The 20560-nt window shown below is 40.3% G+C and overlaps 1 protein-coding gene across 1 annotated transcript in view; it reads left to right on the top strand.

Annotated features, from left to right (window-relative positions):
• RYR3 (ryanodine receptor 3) overlaps positions 1 to 20560 on the top strand; it is a 334068-nt gene that overhangs the window by 108975 nt on the left and 204533 nt on the right. Inside the window, exons 17-22 of the mRNA XM_081937281.1 lie at positions 2762 to 2895; positions 3953 to 4194; positions 5049 to 5241; positions 16907 to 17123; positions 17305 to 17409; positions 19526 to 19629. Of these exons, the coding sequence (XP_081793407.1) occupies positions 2762 to 2895; positions 3953 to 4194; positions 5049 to 5241; positions 16907 to 17123; positions 17305 to 17409; positions 19526 to 19629 (995 nt within the window). The remainder of the gene's footprint in view (positions 1 to 2761; positions 2896 to 3952; positions 4195 to 5048; positions 5242 to 16906; positions 17124 to 17304; positions 17410 to 19525; positions 19630 to 20560) is intronic.

Here is a 20560-nt window from a genome sequence, read left to right on the forward strand (position 1 = left end):
TTGAGCGTGGTGAAATTTGAACTGCTGAACTGCAGCTAGCAGTCAGCTGAAGTAGCCTGCAATACTGCACTCTAACCACTGCGCCACCGCATAATCACTAACCACTGTACCACCCCTATAATCCTGTGCATTTTACTCAGCCCCAATGAAGTCACTAGGACTTGGTCTCTAAATAAGTGAATATGGAAACTGTTTGAATGATGGAACAGAATTTGGAGGAATGCAGTGGAGACCTCTGAAGAAATATGCTTATATTTAAGAAAAGAAAAATGTTGTACAGGGTTATTTGTTTAGAAAATAAATTGAAGCAATGCCTTATAGGCTCAACTCTGGTACTTTTCTTGGCATTTAAAAGGATATCTTCTACAGTGCTGTTTCAGACAAGCTGTGATCAAATGTTTGGGTAAACAAATGAGAGCCAAAACTTTCTTTAGTATCTCTTAAGCAGAAACTGCTCATCAAGCATTGTGAAAGGGCTTGTGGGCAGGACATGTTCTCATCCTTTCACCAGTTTAAGTGCTGCATATTCAAGCCTTATCTATTCATTGGGCAAATTGCCCACTGGATGCCTTTCTGTCCTTCCTTTGTTCATTTTTCCTTCCATCCATTTTATTTTACATTATTGACTGAACTGTTTATTATTCACTGGTCAAAAACAAATCCTTTGATTCTCACATCTATTCTAGCTCCCACTCTATGTTTCCTTTCTTTAAAAATCCTGAAGTTGTTCTTTTTTAAATAGGGACCTGTCTTGCTCATCATAATCTTTGTGGTTCCATTCAATCAGGATGTTGATCTGGTCCTGCCACTGAGACATCTCTCTTTGAATTGTTGAATGATGTTCAGTATCTATTGACTAGGCTGCTGCTCTTAGATAATCAGCTGTATTTAATATTCTTAACCGTCAAATACTTTCATCCTGATTATTGAATTGTTGGGGGTTATGGATGCATTTTCATCTAGTTTTTGTCTTTTTTATCCCCTTCTTTTTCTTGTTTCCTTTAAAAACTCTTGTTATTGTAAATTTCCCTTTACAGTTGGTATTGTTCAATGTTTATTCCTGGGTCATGTTCCCTTCACGCTTTATACCTTTTTTAGAGTAACATAATATTAGAGTTGGTTTTTGATAACACATCTACTCTGATCATACCCAAATGTACTGATAATCTTCCAAGATTGATTCAGTGACACAGAATTCCAATGGGGTTTTTTTAACAGCAAATTTCATCTTGGATGATTGCCCATTATCTTGAGCTCAGACAAAACAGAGCTCTTAGTGTTTTGCAAAAAAACAAATTCCATCTGTTTCCAGGGATATGAGATTGCCTCCATATCAGTTGCCAGGAATGTGTGCCTGCAGGTGGATAATAAATTGTCCTGCAGTCATTCATTGCACCTACTGTGAAGATCTGCCATTTTCAAATGTAGAATATTTGCTGTGTTTTTCAAGTCTTGACACCTGATGCAGCAAAGCTTCTCATTCATGCTCTGATTGTGTCATGCATTGATTACTGCAACACCTTAGTGGAAGGCCTCCCTGCCTACTCTTGCTTCATTGTCCTGGGTTCAAATTACTATAGTCTGGATTTTTGTAATCTTTTCCTCTCTCTCGTGTCTCTATACACCACATAGTCTGTATAGGGCCAGATACCACTAAACAAACTTAATTTTGGTTTTGGGAGTATTGATCCCTACTTCATTGTTGAGAACGTACATCCCCACAAAATGGATTATTTGGCATCCTTGGCATTTTGGCTGTGTCTACTACTCTGACAGTAAATTTAAGGTTGAGAGCCTTTCAAGATCTAAAGCCTCACAGCTTTAGAATCAGCTCCTTACTCTGTGATCTATGGATGATTTTCTAGTTTTAATGGTGTGGAAGAATGTTTGATGTGGAGGAAAAGATACAGGGCCAACGGGATCTTGACTGGCTTTGATAATAGGCTTCTCAGAATTTCATGTTTTACATTGGTTAATTTTACCTAATTTAATTAGTTTAATTTATTGTAAATACTGTACTTTGTGTCAGGGTTCCAAGTAACACCTCTAACAAAAGACGACTCTCAGGCTTGAAGTTCCTAAAAGTTCCATTTTATTACAGATGTCATATTGGCACATCTGGGAAACCCCGAATCTGAAAGTTCCAGGTTTTCCCCACCCAAAAGAAAGTCAAAGATCCAATCCCTGCACTCACAAGTCCATCACATGGTCCAATCAATTCACCCTCCCAACTGGAGACAACCCCCAGTCACACCCATCCAGGTGCAGGCCGAATACCCTTGACTCGCCGAGAAAGAAATGTTGTTATGGCTAATCCTCCACCACTCCTGTAATCCCCCCATCCCATTTTCCCAGGCACTAAATGTGACAGCCCTAAAGCTCCAACAGAAAAGATGGCTTCCAGGGCTGACAACTTGTTTGGGATTCTATTCTTTAGAACTGAACTACCAACGTCTATAGTATGCCAGTTTTGTAATTTTTTAAAATTTTCATTAATTAATATTCCTTTATTTTTACTCCATTCTAGAACAACAGTAAGAGTAAGTGTAAGAATAATAAGAATAGATGTGCCTGTTCCAAGTGCTTGAAAAGCAATAGGAAGACAAAAATGCCAAATATCTGAATGACTGTGCAATGAACCATAATAATGGTATTAGATTTCTAGCAAGATTTCTTTAGCAGTGAAATTAAAACTGCTTGAAACTAGCATTATATTATGCTGTATATAGTTCTAAGACTCAGTTCTATTAATGTTTTCTAGGTTCTTGATGTCCTGTGCTCTCTTTGTCTCTGTAATGGTGTAGCAGTGCGTGCTAATCAGAACTTAATATGTGACAATCTTCTTCCTCGAAGAGATCTGCTCTTGCAAACACGGCTGGTGAATGATGTGACAAGGTATCATTTTATATCAATTATGTTTATTAAAATATTTCATCTCTGTAACAGGAATTGAGCAGAAAAATCAGTCACAACTGATATGCTGTGTGAGGATACATAGCAGTTCTTTGTCTGTTTTGTTGGTTTTGTGATTTTGTACATGATTTTATTTATGCATTGCATCACATTCCCGCTTTGACTTGTCAGTAAAATTGAGTTATAGGAGAGAGTCTTAAACACATAACAGCTGAAGCAAAGTGTTATACTCATGAATTATCATTTAGAAGGATAATTTGGATATCGACTTTACCCTTATATACTAGATAGTTTGAAAACAATGTTAGATGATTACTTTACTGTTGATATATTGAGGTATACATGAATATTTCTATTTATTTTTCAAATTTAGGGACTGCCTATCTTACTCTCAGTGAGCTAGGGCAGTTTATAACTAAAGCATAAAAACAATATAATAATATAATCAAGTATATAAGTAAAATGGGAGCTAACTACCATGTTCCTCTGAAAATAAGACAGGGTCTTATTTTCATTTGCCCCCCGAAATAAGTGATTTGCCTTATTTTTGGGGCGATATTATTTTTTTAGGTGCAGGAGGCGGCGAGTGTGGTCACCTCATGGCTGCTGCTATGTTGCAATATTTTCAGGAGGGCTTATTTTCGGGAGAGGACATATTTTAGTGCATGTGCTCAAAAGCCCAATTAGGCTTATTATCCGGGGAGGGCTTATTTTCAGAGAAAAGGAATACTTCAATGCATTATGTCATTATAGGAATTAATGTGTCAGGTTAAAAAAACAAAGATAGAATGAGTTAAAAGGCAGAGGGAACACCTTCCAGACACTAGCCATTTCCATGGTTGAATCTCACTCTTCAAGCTCCAAGTGAGTTGGCCGAGCCCAATTTTGAAAGACCAAGAGAATGGGGTTTTACTTTAAAGGGGAAAATATTTCATAGGTGGGGACAAGAGTAGAGAAATCTTTCTTCCTGAATCCCAAAACCATGGTATATATTTTATTGCAGTGTGTTTGATATGGTCTTCATTCTCTTCTTTTTTAGCATAAGGCCAAACATATTTCTTGGAATTGCTGAGGGCTCAGCCCAGTATAAGAAATGGTATTTTGAACTAATCATTGATCAGGTGAAACCATTTCTGACAGCAGAACCTACACATTTGCGGGTTGGATGGGCCTCAACATCAGGCTATGCTCCTTATCCCGGAGGTGGGGAAGGATGGGGAGGAAATGGTGTTGGTGATGACCTGTACTCCTATGGCTTTGATGGACTTCATCTGTGGTCTGGTAAGAACTGATTTAAAATGTGAACTGCCACAAATCATATGAAGATTTGCAAAGTAGAATTGTTTTCTTTTTCTTTTTAAGGGATTTTTTTTTGCCTCTTTGAAAGAATAATTTTTCTCTCTTAATATTCACAGTTCAAAATTCAGTATCTCTAAAGCTGAATTACACTTGACTGGAAATAAAGAGGGGGGGGAGAATTAATACTTTATCTATATTTGTTTTGTGTTCCTTATTCATTTGTTCATTTATTTTGTTTGGTTTTATTTGGGAGCTATAATGTCTATTTTGTTTGGCTTTGTTTAGAAGCTATGCTTAGAATCCAATGAACAGTAAGCATGCACAATCCCAGTTTAAATTCTTGTGTATTGCACACCAAAAACACTTGTTTTGTTAAATCCAACAAAACATTGAAAATTCATAGTATTGACTATTAAATAATGGACAGACGAAAGTGAGTTTTCTTTGCAGCTTGCACTGGATGCTGCCTGCCTATGGAATTCAAAAATAATTCCATTGATAACTAAAAAGAATGACATGCAAATTTGCATTTATTTATAACCTACATTATTCTCCTGCAACCATATGATTTCTATGTTTTTCTTTAAAGTATTCGTTTCTGTGTGCCTAGAATTGCACTAAAAATTTAGGAGAATGCCATTTAAAAGATAATTGCATCCTGATCTGTAAAAAAAATATTGGTTGTTGTCTGTAAATTGGAATAATATTCAAATTTCTAAATATTTTTCACTTTTGCAAAAAACGATTTATGTAATGTGGAAAAAATGATTTTAAATGTCACAGTTGCTCCCCAGCATTTCTGAGATCATTTTTCCTTATGATTCTCTGCTTATTAGGTCGAATATCCAGGGCTGTTGCTTCCGTGAATCAGCATTTATTAGCATCTGATGACGTGGTCAGCTGTTGCTTGGATTTAGGAGCACCCAGCATTTCTTTCCGTATTAATGGACAACCAGTGCAAGGAATGTTTGAAAACTTCAATACTGATGGACTTTTTTTCCCTGTGGTGAGCTTCTCAGCTGGTGTCAAGTAAGGAAGATTTTTGCTTTCATATCAGTCCCAAACAGTTGTATTGAAGATTGTTTAGTAGGGTTAATGTACTCTAAGGTAGTTTACAGTTGTCAATCATTATCAGAAAATCCAGTTTTTTTAAAAAAAAAATCAGAATGTGGAGAATGAAAGAGAATTTTGACACTGCCTACTTTTGGTTTGGATTCTCCCAAATCTTATACTAAATGAACCCATTATGAACTGTTGGAGTTTTTTCATGATCTATGTGAAATTATTCACTCCCTCTTATATATCACTGGAGAACTGCTTGAAGATAATACTATTTTTATTGGACAAAAGGTCAAGTTCCCTTCTGACATACAAAGATTAAACAAACTATGATACACTGGTATGGTGTATGATTTATTAATCTTACCTTTCCTATATTCTTCCCTTAAACAATAATACTGCATTCAGTTTTGGTCACCACGATGAAGAAAAGATGTGGAGACTCTAGAAAAAGTGCAGAGAACAGCAACGAAGATGATTAGGGGACTGGAGACTAAAACATATGAAGAACGGTTGCAGGAACTGGATATGTCTAGTTTAATAGAAAGAAGGACTAGGGGAGACATGATAGCAGTGTTCCAATATCTCAGGGGTTGCCACAAAGAAGAGGGAATCAAACTATTTTCCAAGGCACCTGAGGGTAGAACAAGAAGCAATGGGTGGAAACTAATCAAGGAGAGAAGCAACTTAGAACTGAGAAGAAACTTCCTGACAATTAGAACAATTAATCAGTGGAAAAGCTTGCCTCCAGAAGTTGTGAATGCCCCAACACTGGAAGTCTTTAAGAAGATGTTGGATAGCCATTTGTCTGAAATGGTATAGGGTTTCCTGCCTAGGCAGGGGGTTGGACTAGAAGACCTCCAAGGTCCCTTCCAACTCTGCTATTGTATTGTATTGTATTGTATTGTAAATAACATTCCCTTTAACATCCCCTATTATTCAGCAATATAACAGTAATTGAAAACTATATTGGATTGTTTGTTCCAATTTTATTTTCTACTAGCTGATAATTGACGTTGCCCGAGTATTTATTTATGCTATTTATTTATTCCAGAGTTATGCTGGAACACATACACACACACCGAGGGGTGTTAGGGGCGTGTTAACCCTACAGTATTTGTTTCTAAGGAGTAAGTTATCTATGTACCAAGTCATTTCAGCAGCCCAGGCGTTCCAGAGTTATGCTGGAACACACACACACACACACACAGAGACATACATCCCAAGGGATATTAGGGGTGCCTTACCCCCACAGTATTTGTTTCCAGAGAGTAAATCATCTGTGTACCATGTTTGGTTGAAATTGATTGAGGCGTTCCAGAGTTATATTCTTTATGGTGGTATGAGACAATCTATAGTTTTCCAGATATTGCTGGATGGCAGCCCCACTAATTTACCCAACAGTGAGGGAAGCTGAGAGTTGTACTTTGATAAGAGCTGGTGGGCTAAAATTCCCCAATCCTATTTTTTCCCCCTGAAACTTGCCAGTCTGGAGTTTAGAGCATCAAATGATGAGGTTCCATTTTAAAAATATTTCCTATCCTTTACACATCCCAATATAGCTTCATGTGGCCTGTACACTAGCATACAATGGCTAGTTTTACAAAATGGAATTTCAAGCTATTTTTGGTAATTTTAGGGACAGTTTGCTTTAACAAAAGTAAACTTTGGTGACCTGCTCAGCCCAGAAAATGCCTCTTAGATATCATTATAAGAGCCGTGATGGCGCAGTGGTTAGAATGCAGCATTGCAGGCTATTTCTGCTGACTGCCGACTGACAGCTGTTCGACAGTTCTAGTTTCTCCAGGCTCAGGGTTGACTCAGCCTTCCATCCTTCCGAGGTGGGTAAAATGAGGACCCGTATTGTTGGGGAAAATATGCTGACTCTATAAATTGATTAGAGAAGGCTGTAAGCGGTATATAAATCTAAGTGCTGTTATTATTCTCCTCAAACTAGGCGGCTTCTTAAAAAAGGTAGCCATGTAGTCTAAGACACATTTTTTTTACTCCATCTCATGGTTTCTCACATACATGTTTATTACATCATTGGATAGAGAATGCAAATAATAGACTTTTTGCTCCTTAGAAAAAAACTGAGTTCAAAAGGAAAGTTTGGAGAAGGAATAAGGTTCAGGACAAACTGGATTTAAAGGGGAAAAGGTGATTTGGTGTGCATTTTAAGGAAAAACAAAGTCCAGTTCCCTTTTGAAAAAGCACTTTTGGGATAATGTTCATATCACATTTGTTGGCAAAAGGTAGGATATTGTCCTTTTCCTGAGATTGCATGGCAGCAGTCACAGAATCCCATAAAACACTTCCTTAGTTTGGTAATAGTTGTAATATGTGTATCCTGAAACCAATTTTCTTTTTCTCTTTAAATATAGATCATTGCCCAGTCCTAAAACCTAGCTATTTAATGTCTATTCCGGCACCTAGTATATTTAGATAGCAAATATCCCATTTACCTGCAGGGTGGTTAAATGTTTATATAGACTGCCAATGACTTTCTGTGATAGAAATATTCTTGAGGAAAATTTATTTCTGTGTTACTAAACCTAGTGAATATTTACCTCATTTCTCAACAAAATTTCATTTGTCTGAAATAACCTCCATGTTGAAATTTCCAGTATTATTTCTGAAATCAGATTTACTCTGGTAAGAATATTCACTAAGGAGTTACTTTAAGCCATTGACTTCCGACATGAAGAATGCATTCCTAAAACCTTTACTGGAAGAATATTATTATGATCTCCAGAGAAATAGTTGTTGCTTTGTCCAAGCTGCAGCAAAATGACACCCTAAAAATTAATATCTTTATTAGTGTATAAGCTTCTGTAGCTTATATGTTGATGCAGCTGATATTATATTATATAAAATATATGCCTTAATAAATGTTTTTATCATCAACATGCCATAGAATCTTTTATTATTGCTGTTGCTAATAATAAACTGAGTAAAATAAACTCAATCATAGCTTAAACTTAGAAGCAGGCCTTTGATGTATGATTTCACAGTTTCAGCAGAAATTGCAAATTGGTTTGCAATTATGTGACTGGAATTAATAGAAATTATATTAATAGAAATTATAACTAGGCACAGGGCCTAGTTACCTGCGGGATCGCATTCTACCACATACATCCCTGCGACCAATTCGCTCACACAGGGAGGGACTCCTCCGGGTGCCGTCCACCAAGCAATGCCAACGGGCGGCGCCTAGGAATAGAGCCTTCTCTGTGATGGGCCCAACCCTCTGGAATGACCTCCCCCCCGATATTAGAACTACTACCGACTTCCGCTCCTTCCAACAAAAACTTAAGACTCACCTGTTCCGACTAGCCGGCCTGGCCCACTTATAGTTCTACTCTTACCTCCTGGCGGATATTTTATTTGGGATAGCTTTTAAGGTTAATGTTTTTAACTTTTTAAAATTTTTAAATTTTTTTAATCTAACTTAACTAAATTGTACAGGGAACTTCTACTACCTCCTCCAGTCCTATGTTTAATTTATTTATTGTATACTTATAACATGTATATTTACTGTTCAACTATTTTAATATGACTGTACACCGCCCCGAGTCTCTTTTGAGAGAGGGGTGGTCTAGAAATACAATAAAGTTAAGTTAAAGTTAAAGTTATATGTTAATTAAATTAGAACTTAAACTTGTAAATATCAGCTTAACTATGGCAGATAAAATGTGACTCCATGTTGGAGATTGGCAGAATACTAAAAGAGATTTGGAAAATATCTCCAGAGAATCTTAAGGCGCCCCCTTTGCTATTCAGCCATTAATTGGGTTTTTCAGTGGCATTTTGCTTTCTATTAATCTATACATTTTGTTTACCATACATAAAAATTACAGTGATTGTTGGGAAGGTATAGGTTTTGTGTTTCTGGAAAAGCATTTAAGCTTAGGTAGATAAATGCACTGTGTGCTGAAAAACAAAGTGAAAGAATCTAGCAGATACATCAATCTCACGTGCTGAAAGAAAATATAACAGTCTAGATGTGTTGACATGAAAAGTCAACATCTCAGAGATAAATGCCTTCTGTCTTTTATAATTGAACAGGTGGTGTGTTAAATAGTGATGCTGGAGGACTCCTCTACCTAAGACTCAAAGTACTGTTGCAGGGGAAAAAATATTTGACATGAAATATCCTCTAGAAATGTCCTCACATCTGTTCAGGCAGTTAGCAAACAAGCCTAATAAGATGTGTTGAAGTGAGTGTTCTGATCATTTGTGTCATTTCTAGTAGTAAACAGATACTTTTGTTAAACATTATTATAAATATTTGCATAATTGTGCTTTGTAGTCTTGTGCTCCTCTAATGAACTCAAAGTTTGCAAGATAATATTAGTTTCAATACATTTTTATTTTACGTATTTTACATTGTGAATGAATAACAGCATAAGGAAGTTTATTATGGAAATCATAATATATTTTAATTTTCTAGAAATCTCATTATAAATAATATTCTTTTGAAAGGTTACGGTATCAGAAACAACAACAGAATTTTCTGAGTATCTAATTCTCCTGTATATTTTAGTATTACTAAAGTCTTTACTTTCTTTAATCCAAGAAAGTACCCCACATATTTTAACTCTTGTTCAACATACACTATTACTTTTACAAAGGATGTGGGGCACATAACATAGTAATTAATTCTATTGCCGTGATGGTGAACCTATGGCACACATGCCAGAGGTGGCACACAGCACCCTCTCTGATGGCACACAAGCCATCACTCCAGTTCAATTCTGCTGCGCATGCACTTCCCGCTGGCCAGCTGGTCTTTGGGTCTCTGTCATGCATGCACGGGAGTGGGGTATGTTCAGGGGGAACGGACACATGTGTGGGGGATGCAGGGGTTGCACATGCATACATGGGGATGCATGCAAGGGGCAGGGCGCACATGTATGGGGTTGGGGTGCATGCACAGGGCTGCACAGGTATTGCACTTTGGGAGTTTGGGCTTGTGCGCATTCATGGGTGTGTGCGTACACTTTGGGCACTCAGTCCAGAAAAGGTTAGCCATCACTGTTCTATTGTATCATCTAAGCTGTTCCAGACTCAATATACTTTAGCAGACCTGTAGAATGGAATTCTGAGAAGGGGGTCCATGTGTTAATAAAATTCTTCCTGGGCTTGGATGCAGAGGATGATTCTTGAGATCATATTTTAGGTTAAATTCATCATGGGTGAAACATATTGAATATTTAAATACAAAGCAGAAAAATCCTAACCTTGAATAAACGTCTACCTTATCTCTATTCAGGTTACCAACCTTGACAGACAATGAGAATGTCTGAAAATGTAGTGAAGGTTTGTCAAAAAAAAAAACTATTGGCCAGTCAAAAATCATGGTCTTAATAAGATGAAAACTTCATGATGAACCCCCATTTGAAAACAATATTTAAAAGCAGAAGATTTTCTAATCTGATAATGTCAGCAACTTGGCTTTGGTGGCACAAACATTTCTGTCCCTCCAGGAATCCATACAAATAAATAGAATTCTTCTGAATAGTTTTTCTTGACTCCTATCTGGTTAAGCTAGTATCTTGGCATTCCCAAAATGCCTGGTCCTCTCCTTCTAGCCTGGTTCGCTGAGGTTCTAAATGCTGCCTTGACCTATGTCAACTCTCACTTACCATAAGTTGATGAGATTGCATGGAAATACCCAAACCTTCAACATTTCCCAAGCCTTCAACATTTACAGCTTTTGTTTTTCCTGATTATTTGTGTGTCTTCATCTTAGCAACAACTTCTTACCTTACTCTCACACTTCATATAAATTTTGACAGCAGTACTTATGCTATGAAGGCAAACATAAAAAGTTGCATACACTATGCTATGAAGGTAAACTTAAAAAGTTATGTACGCAAGCTGAGTTTCAGGTTACAATAAGGCAAGTAATTCTCCCAAGTATTGGGAAGGATAAGGTTAGAATTCGATGAAAAGATTGAGATTGCATCAGGCAAGTATGGCTGTAATAATAATAATAATAATAATAATAATAATAATAATAATAATAATAATAATAATAATAATAATAATAATAATAATATATTTATTTATTTCTTAGCCGCACCCTCTCCCGAAGGACTCGGGGCGGCGTACAATGAAACATACGAAATAAATATGTGAACAAAACAAACATATAACAAAGACATACACTGAAACATACACAAGGAGGAGGTCGGCTGATAAAAAACAATTAAAATACAATATTTAAAACCCCCTAGAAATTAAATATAATTAAAATACCCAGTTAAAAACCCGTCAGGAGCGATATGGTTAGATCAAAGTTGAGCCAGGCCAGCTGCTTGGAATAGGTGGGTCTTAAGCTTAATACGGAAGGAGCGGAGGTCAGAGGTATTCCGGAGGGAGGTCATTCCACAGGGCTGGGCCCGCCACAGAGAAGGCTCTACTCCTAGGCGCCGCCCCACGACATTGTCTAGCGGACGGCACCTGGAGGATCCCCTCTCTGTGCGAGCGAATTGGTCGCAGGGATGTATGGGGCAGAATACGATCCCGCAAGTAACTAGGTCCTAAGCCATGGAGCGCTTTAAAGCTAGTTATCAAAACCTTGAAACGCACCCGATAGACCACAGGAAGCCAGTGCAGCTCGCGCAGGAACGGTGTCACATGGGAGTACCTAGTACTCCCCATAATTACCCGCGCGGCTGCGTTCTGGACCAACTGTAGCCTCCGGGTGCATTTCAAGGGAAGCCCCATGTAGAGAGCGTTACAGTAGTCCAAGCGAGACGTCACCAGCGCATGAGTGACTGTGCGCAAGGCGTCCCGGTCCAGTAGGGGGCGCAATTGGCGCACCAGGCGAACCTGGTGGAACGCCCCCCTTGCCACGGCTGTCACATGGTCATCCATGGACAGCCGGGCATCCAGGAGGACGCCCAAATTGCGCGCCCGCTCCACGGGGGCAAGATGAATGCCCCCAATGGCCAATGATGGAATTAATTGGCTGAACCGGGGGGCTGGTACCCACAGCCACTCCGTCTTGGAAGGGTTGAGCTTGAGTCGGTTGTCATCCATCCAGATCCGTACGGCTTCCACACACCGGGACATCACTTCGATGGCCTCGTTGGGGTGGTTCGGGGTGGAAAAGTACAGCTGAGTATCATCAGCGTACAGATGGTATCCCACCCCGAAACCACGGATGATCTCACCCAGCGGCTTCATATATGTGTTGAACAGGAGTGGCGAGAGGACCGACCCCTGTGGCACCCCACAAGTAAGGGGGCGTAGGGTCGACCTCTCTTCTCCTGTCAACACACGCTGTGTCCGGTCAGAAAGGTAGGAGCCGAACCACCGCAAAACGGTGCCCCGGACCCCCAACCCCTCCAGCCGGCGCAGCAGGATACCATGGTCGATGGTATCAAAAGCTGCCGAGAGGTCTAATAGGACCAGGATAGAGGAACAACCTCTATCTCTGGCCCTCCAGAGATCATCCACCAACGCGACCAAGGCCGTCTCCGTGCTGTGACCGGGGCGGAAGCCGGACTGGCGCGGGTGTAGATAATCATTTTCCTCCAGATGTCGTGGGAACTGGTGGGCCACCACACTCTCTACAACCTTTGCCAAAAAGGGAAGGTTGGAGACAGGACGATAATTGGCCAGCTCCAAAGGGTCCAGGGAAGGCTTCTTGAGCAAGGGTCTCACCACCGCCTCTTTCAAGGCGGCCGGGAGAGACCCCTCGCCCAACGAAGCATTCACTAGGCCCAGGAGCCAGTCTCGTGTAACCTCCCAGGATGCCAGTACAAGCCAGGAGGGACACGGGTCCAATAAACATGTGGTGGGTCGCAGTCGTCCACGCAATCTGTCCAAATCCTCGATGGCAACCAAGTCAAACTCCTCCCAGATCGAAACCTCAAGACTCGCCATGGGCGTCTCCACTGGATCACTGACAGGAACCCAGTCTCTCCGGATTTGAGCGATTTTATCCTGCAGATATTTACCAAATTCCTCTGCCCTGCCCTGTAGAGGGGCCTCCCGCGGCCTCTGAAACAAGAGGGAGCGGGACACCCGAAACAGGGCGGCAGGGCGGTTCTCCGCGGATGCAATGAGAGTGGCACAATATTGGCGTTTGGCCGCTCTCAATGCCACAAGGTACGTCCTTAAATGGGCTCGTACCTGTGTTCGATCAAATTCGGAGCGAGAGGATCTCCAACGACTCTCTAGACGTCTCTTGCGGCATTTCATCACCCTCAGCTCCTCGGTAAACCAAGGGGCTAGGGTGGATCGTTGCCGCCGGAGAGGCCGCAAAGGCGCCACCCGGTTCAAGGCCCCGGTAGTTGCATTATTCCACGCAACCACCAGGTCCCCTACCCGGGGGCGGGTCAAGGTTACAGGAGGTGGCCCAAGCTCCGTCTGGAACCTATCAGGTTCCATCAGGCGCCTGGGGCGGAACCATCTGGCACTTTCCGGTTCCGCCTCCCCGCAGCGGGAGGTAGCACCAGGGAAGTCAAGACGAAGGAGTGAGTGATCCGACCATGACAGGGGAGTGATGGTTAGGTCCCCTCCTCCCAGATCACTCAGCCACTGGCCAAAGACAAAAACAAGGTCCAGAGTGTGTCCTCCCTCGTGTGTTGGGCCCTGAATCATTTGAGTCAGGTCCATGGCTGTCATGGAAGCCATGAACTCCCGAACCCCCTCTGATGCTTCTCCCACCGACGGCAGGTTAAAATCCCCCATCACTAAAAGTTTGGGGGTCTCAACCGCCACCGATGCGATCAGCTCGAGGAGTTCAGGCAGGGCCGCTGATGTATAGCGAGGAGCCAGGTATACTATCAGCAGGCCCAACTGTCTCCCAGGCCCCCATTTCACAACAAGGGCTTCACATCCGGACGTCTGTGGCACAGTAGACTCCCTCGGCTCTAAGTCCTCCCGAATAATTGCTGCCACCCCGCCGCCCCTTCCCTGGGCCCGGGGCTGGTGAAATGCTCGGTATCCTGGTGGGCACATTTCCACGAGGGGGAGACCTCCCTCGTGGCCCAACCAGGTCTCCGTTATTCCCGCGAGGTCCGGCTCCCCCTCTAAAATTAGATCGTGAATGAGGGGGGCCTTGCATAACAACAGCCTCAGGCCTTGGGTCTGTAACTCTTGACCACCTAGAACGCGGGGGTTGGTGCAAGCGACCGGGTGTAACCAGCAACCACGGTCTCCCAACCGACTGTAAGTTCTTAACCTGTCCTCGTATCTGCCCCTCCCTGCGACTGTTGGAATTAAAGAGCCCTGTATAGGAATGGTGTCCTCCCCCTCCTCCTCCCTTCCGCCCCTTCTACTCGCGACCACACCTGGGGGCCCGGCTCTCACATCGCTCCTGATCTGACCCACCCGCCCCACAACCCCTGAAACCCCACCCCTACAAATATTTAAAAAGCAACTAACTAAAAAACCCCTAAGTCTCCGCTTCCTCCACCTCTCGGGATTAATAAATCCGTCATCAAGGTGGGCCCTCGAAAGGGCGGAGGGCCACACCTGCGAGAGGGGGGACTCTCGCAGTAGGATAAGGTCTGACCTTAAATACATAAAGTGTTTAAAAAGTTCGTCGTCGGGGCTTAGGGTCTGTGCTGAAGATGTCATGATCCAATAAAAATTTGAAGAACACAATTGCAGCAAAACAGAATAGTCCAATCATTAGGCTTAGATGGGGGGGTAATAGTAATGGATTGGTTAGATGACAATCAAGAGGTGGGGGCGGTGGGTGGTAGGTGGCAAATGGCAAGGGGTAGTTGGACTGTAGTTGGAAATAGGCAGGGAGCAGATGGTCAATCAGCAGTGGATCATATAGGGTAGGTAGAGGTCCTCTAGGGCTCACGCAGATGGAATGGAATCCGGGCAGTTGTTAATAAATAGTCAGCAGGGGGGGTAGGTGGGGTGCAGTCAAATGCACGATGACAAGGGCCTCCTGGCAATCCACCAACAAAACTCCCCCCCCCCAGTCTCTATGCAGCCTCCTGAGTCATAGTCGTGGTCCTATTCCTACCAGGTCCTAGGCTTTCAATCCTGCCTTGGCCTGTAACTGCGAATTTGGCCCCCAAAACCACCATTCCAGGCCCCAACGCCGCTCCCACCGGCCTCCAGCTTCCTTCTCCAACTTCCTTCCTCCAGCTTCCTTCCTTCCTTCCTCCAACTCCTTCTCGGCCTATCCATCCAGTCTTTACCGGCCTCAAAAGTCCCGGCCGGTCTCCAATCCTCGCAAATTCAGCCAACATGGATTTTAAACCTTTTCAAACCTCCCATAGCTCCCACAGCTACCTCTCATAACAAGCTGCAGGCCGAGGGATTTGGCGTCCGGCGCTTCCAGCCTTCGCCACCTCAGTCCACGGTCCCTGATGGTCCTAGGTTACCAGCCTCCAACCTGAAGTCCAAATTCGGCATCGCTGGTGTCGGCACGTCTCCTCGCACTCCGTCCGCCATTTCGAGGCCGTCTGCCTCTCCTTCAATCCGCTCCAAACGCAGACGGTCTCTCTGCGGCTTCTCCGGGCGCCTCCCCCCATCGGCTGCATTTTCGGCTGCATTTTCGTTCCTCAAGCCTTTCCCGAGCACCCAGCTACCCTGGAAGACCCATTCGGGTCATAAAAGAGACCAGGGTAGCTGTTTACTGGGGGACCCGACCCCCATGCTGGAAAAGGGGGCCGGCAGCACTCCTAGTTCCCCGGAAAGTGCCCCGCAAAACACGGAGCTCTAGCGGCAGACCGCCATTCCTCCGGAAGCTCCTCCTCCTCAATCTTCTGTAGTGCCAGAAGAGAAACAGCTGTAGAAAATCATGAAATATAAGGAACTGTGAAATAGAAGGACTGTGGCAAAAGAAGCAAAGACAGTACCAATGCTAATAAGTACATTGGGTGCAGTCCAAAACATCTGGAGCATCCCTTGAACACCACAGTGATTGACAAAATCACCATCAATCAATTGCAAAATATAGCTTTACTTCAAACAGCTTACATTCTGCAACTATATCTTTAATACCATTAAACAACAACATCTATAAATCTCAGGTCATTAGAAAAGACTCAAAGATGGATAAAAATGTCATATGGCTCTGTGTGTGTGTGTGTGTGTGTGTGTAACTCTGGAACGTCTCAAGCAATTTCAACTGAACTTGGTACACAGATGACTTACTCTGGAAACTAATACTGTGGGGGTAAGACAACCCTAACACCCTTCGGGGTATGTCTTCTGTTAAGATACAGCCTGTTGTACCTTAAAACGGCTTTCACTGACAGCGCAGTGGAGTTGCCATGGTAACAATACTCCGCAAGGGAGCTCCCTCTGGTAAGGGGGAAAGTCCAACATTAGAAATTACGTTTGGTCTGGACATTTTCCCTCCATAAATATACCCGGACAACACCAGGTTATCAGTTAGTCCAGTATACATTTCTGGCTCACTGTGCAGCCAACAGTAAACTGTTCTAAGTAAAGGAAATTAAAAAGAAATATAAAATAATAAAGTGTACCTTTTCACTTATTTTCTATAATTAAATGACTTGCAAATGAGTTTTTCAGAGGCAATTTTTATATTGAATTGCTGGATTCATGGCCTATGATGACCATTTTTTAAAAAATACCCTCCCTTAAATATTATTACCCTTTTTTTGTATTTCCATTTCTTTAGAGTGCGTTTCTTAATGGGTAGCCGTCATGGAGAGTTCAAGTTTTTACCTCCTACCAGCTATGGCCCTTGCTATGAAGCTTTGCTTCCAAAAGAAAAAATGAAATTGGAACCAGTAAAAGAATATAAGAGAGATTCTGAAGGCGTTAGAGATTTGCTTGGTACTACTCAGTTTCTTTCCCAAGCTAATTTTACTCCTTGTCCAATTGATACCAACCAGGTAAGTTTAATTAAAATATAATGACACATATAATGACTGGACATTTTATTTATCAGAATATTTTTATTTAGTAATAAACCACGTTTAGATTTTATTATGTTGTGTGATCATTTATTGGAAAATTTGGAGGATATTGCTGCAAAATTTTATCTTGATAAAAATTTATATATTTTCTTCATAGATTGTTTTGCCTTTTCATCTTGAAAAGATCAGAGACAAACTGGCTGAAAATATTCATGAACTCTGGGGAATGAATAAAATAGAACTCGGTTGGACCTATGGCAAGGTATAATTATGAATAATTCTTTGTGAGAAAATCACTCATTGCATAGCTTTATTCAATTACAGGAAATAGGTATACTCTTGACACAATAATAGTGAAGGTTGGTTTCTAATTAAAAAATTGTAAACAGAATTTTGTCATGGGTGAAAAACTTTATTCTTCTTCCTTTCCCAAATACAAAACTAAGGTGTTATATAAAAAGAAATTCAGCTTAGAGAAAATAAAAATAATAATAGATTTTCTCTGCAACAGGACAATTCTGATTTCTTTGTACACAGCTCTAGAGCCTCCTTCAACAGATCTGGAGAATAAGTAGTAGTAAATAACTAAGGGAAAATTGTGGTCATGCTGATATTTTACTTCATCACATAGTAATACCAATAATCTTTGAAGTATGAGACTTTAATTTAATGTTAGACCATAACAAAAGTCTGTAACTTCCAGACAGGCCATAAGTGCAGTTTTCAAGGTCTGCATAGAGTTTTTGGGAGGTCACTCTGGAACCACATGAGTTATATTCAGTAGGGACAATAGTCCTACATGGGAGACTACTTGAAAATTATTGACTAGGTTTGGAAAATGAAAACATCAGAAGGATGGCATAAGACCAACATGAAAACTGAATTGATGCATTCTCCATGAGCTTAGCTCAAAGTAAAAGCATCTTCTCTGGAGGCAGAGAAAATTCACAGCATTTTTATTTTCCCTGCTTTCGTGCTTTTAGTTAAAGCAAACCTATAATCTCCATTCCAAGATGACATTTACTGATTTGCAGTCTCACGTTTACTTATTGGCAGTCCTGAGGAATATTTTACGAAACAAAAAGTTGGAGCTTTAATAGCTGAAACATTCGGGGGAGGAAAAATGCCCACAATGACAGGATAATAAATAAGTCCAGTTTATGGCTTATGGATTGTTGCAGCCATAAATATAGAGGTATACTTGGCAACCTAGATGCCTGATAAGAAATTTCAGATCCAAAACATTTGCCGAGGTCACACAAATTCTTCTCCTTCCATGAATTGGGCAAAATTTTGGTCTTCTTGTTATTGTTGTGGCCTTCTCTTCCTGATTTGATTAAGTGCCATCAAGTCATTTTCAACTCCTAATGAACACATAGAAAATTTTTCTCCATGATCTTTTCCTAATGCATGCTAATATTATTTTTCAATTTTCAATCCCGCCCCCCTCATTTTCATCATTCCAAATAAGGTTCACTATATCCATCTCTAACAAATCACCATCCCTCACAGCCAGTTCTGCCTAGTTATTGTTGAGCCAATGTCATCTGCCCAGAGCAGCACAGAAATAAATAAATAAATAGCTAAGTAAGTAAGTAAGTAAATAATAAATAATAAACAATAAATAATAAACAATAAAAAATAATAAATAAATAAATAAATAAATAAATAAAAATAAATAAATAAATAAATAAATAAATAAATAAATAAATAAATAAATAAATAAATAAATAAATAAATAAATAAATAAATAAATAAATAAATAAATAAATAAATAAATAAATAAATAAATAAATAAATAAATAAATAAATAAATAAATAAATAAATATCTTCTTCCTTGAAGTGTCCATTTTATTGCTGCTCCTTCCCAGGATTTCCAAGGTTCACACTTAGCCAATTGCTTTAAGGTTGCTTTATAAGTTTTTATAAGTCAAAAGAAATGCAAAATATTATGAGGAATCAAGGTTTAGTTCTACAAAACATCAGTTATATTAGACTATACGATAACTCATAAAATTTCTATGGTAAGAACGCTCAACTATAATTTCATGCGGCAGGTAAAATTTAACCTAGTATATCCAACTGCATATTACTTTTTGAACAACAGCTGGGCAATGTAGGTCACAATCCCACAATTTGCTCCAACACATGGGACATTTATCCATAGCTTGTAGAATAAATATCTGGATGAGTTTTCCAGTGGCCATGCTACATGATGGGATAATAATCCTGTTTTAGAGACACCTGATTGAAGAAAGCTGTTCTGTTTTAAAATTCTGATGAATGACTGTGGCTTATTTGCAGAAAAAAAGGTCTATTTTTTTTGTTGAGCAGAAGTTGCTCTAAGGTTACTTACCGTCTCTTTCATATGTTGTAGATACGAGATGATAATAAAAGGCAGCATCCATGTCTGGTAGAATTTTCAAAATTGCCTGAAACAGAGAAGAACTATAATCTGCAAATGTCAACAGAAACTCTAAAGTGAGTCACAAAACAGAAGGAAAACTATTCTTTAAGATCTATGGAGATTCTCAGTCATCCAGGTCATGGTTGTCCCAAAGGTGCTTTTTCAAGAAGCAACAGAATTTTATTCTGTAAGATTTAATTCCATAAGAAAGCATACTGTTTAGTTACTTTTTATGGGCTGGCTCCAGACTTAGCCATTGACAGCAATTTGTTAGTCCTGACAAATTCATCTTTCTGATGTCAGCTGATCTGAATTTATCAGAAAGGGTCTGGAAATGGCATTTTAGAAATGGACCAGAAGGGCACCTGTGTACAAGGTAATAGTGGAGGAAGATTTATTTCACAACTATTCATTTTTTATACAAGAGATTACCAAGAAGTATCAGGGCTGTAGGCTAGGCAGGAAAGTTGAAAGTACTGTGGTGAACTTCTCTGGTACTGTTTTCAGAGCACAGCATGGCGTGTCCATGAAATTACTATGGAATGTCCATCAAATTGACCCCAACCTGAAGGAACCCTAACAAATAATCAATATATTTATTCCCCATTAGCATTATACAAGAGAACAATTGATTTTTTTCTTAATTTTTGAAATGGTAAATTTCATTTTTCTCAGTTTTTTACCCTTTTCTGATCTTAAGTTTTTTTATACATAATATATTATCTGATAAATATTTCCATTTCATTTACAATTAAACCTGCTTATTCACTCTCATGCAAGTATTCATCAACTCCCAAAATCACATCATTTTCCTTCAGATATATTGCATTCTTCTTCCTGCTAGTTTTCCAGAGAGCCAGCATATCTATCTCTTCTTTTATTTACATTATAATTTCATGATCTTAAACATGTACTCCTTGTATTCAAAATTACAATCTTCCATATTCTGCAGTCATCATCAATATCCATTAATATTGACCTCTACTATCCATTATAACTTGATTG

This window comes from Natrix helvetica (assembly GCF_964273705.1).
Source record: "Natrix helvetica genome assembly, chromosome: 1".
Lineage (NCBI taxonomy): Eukaryota > Metazoa > Chordata > Lepidosauria > Squamata > Natricidae > Natrix > Natrix helvetica.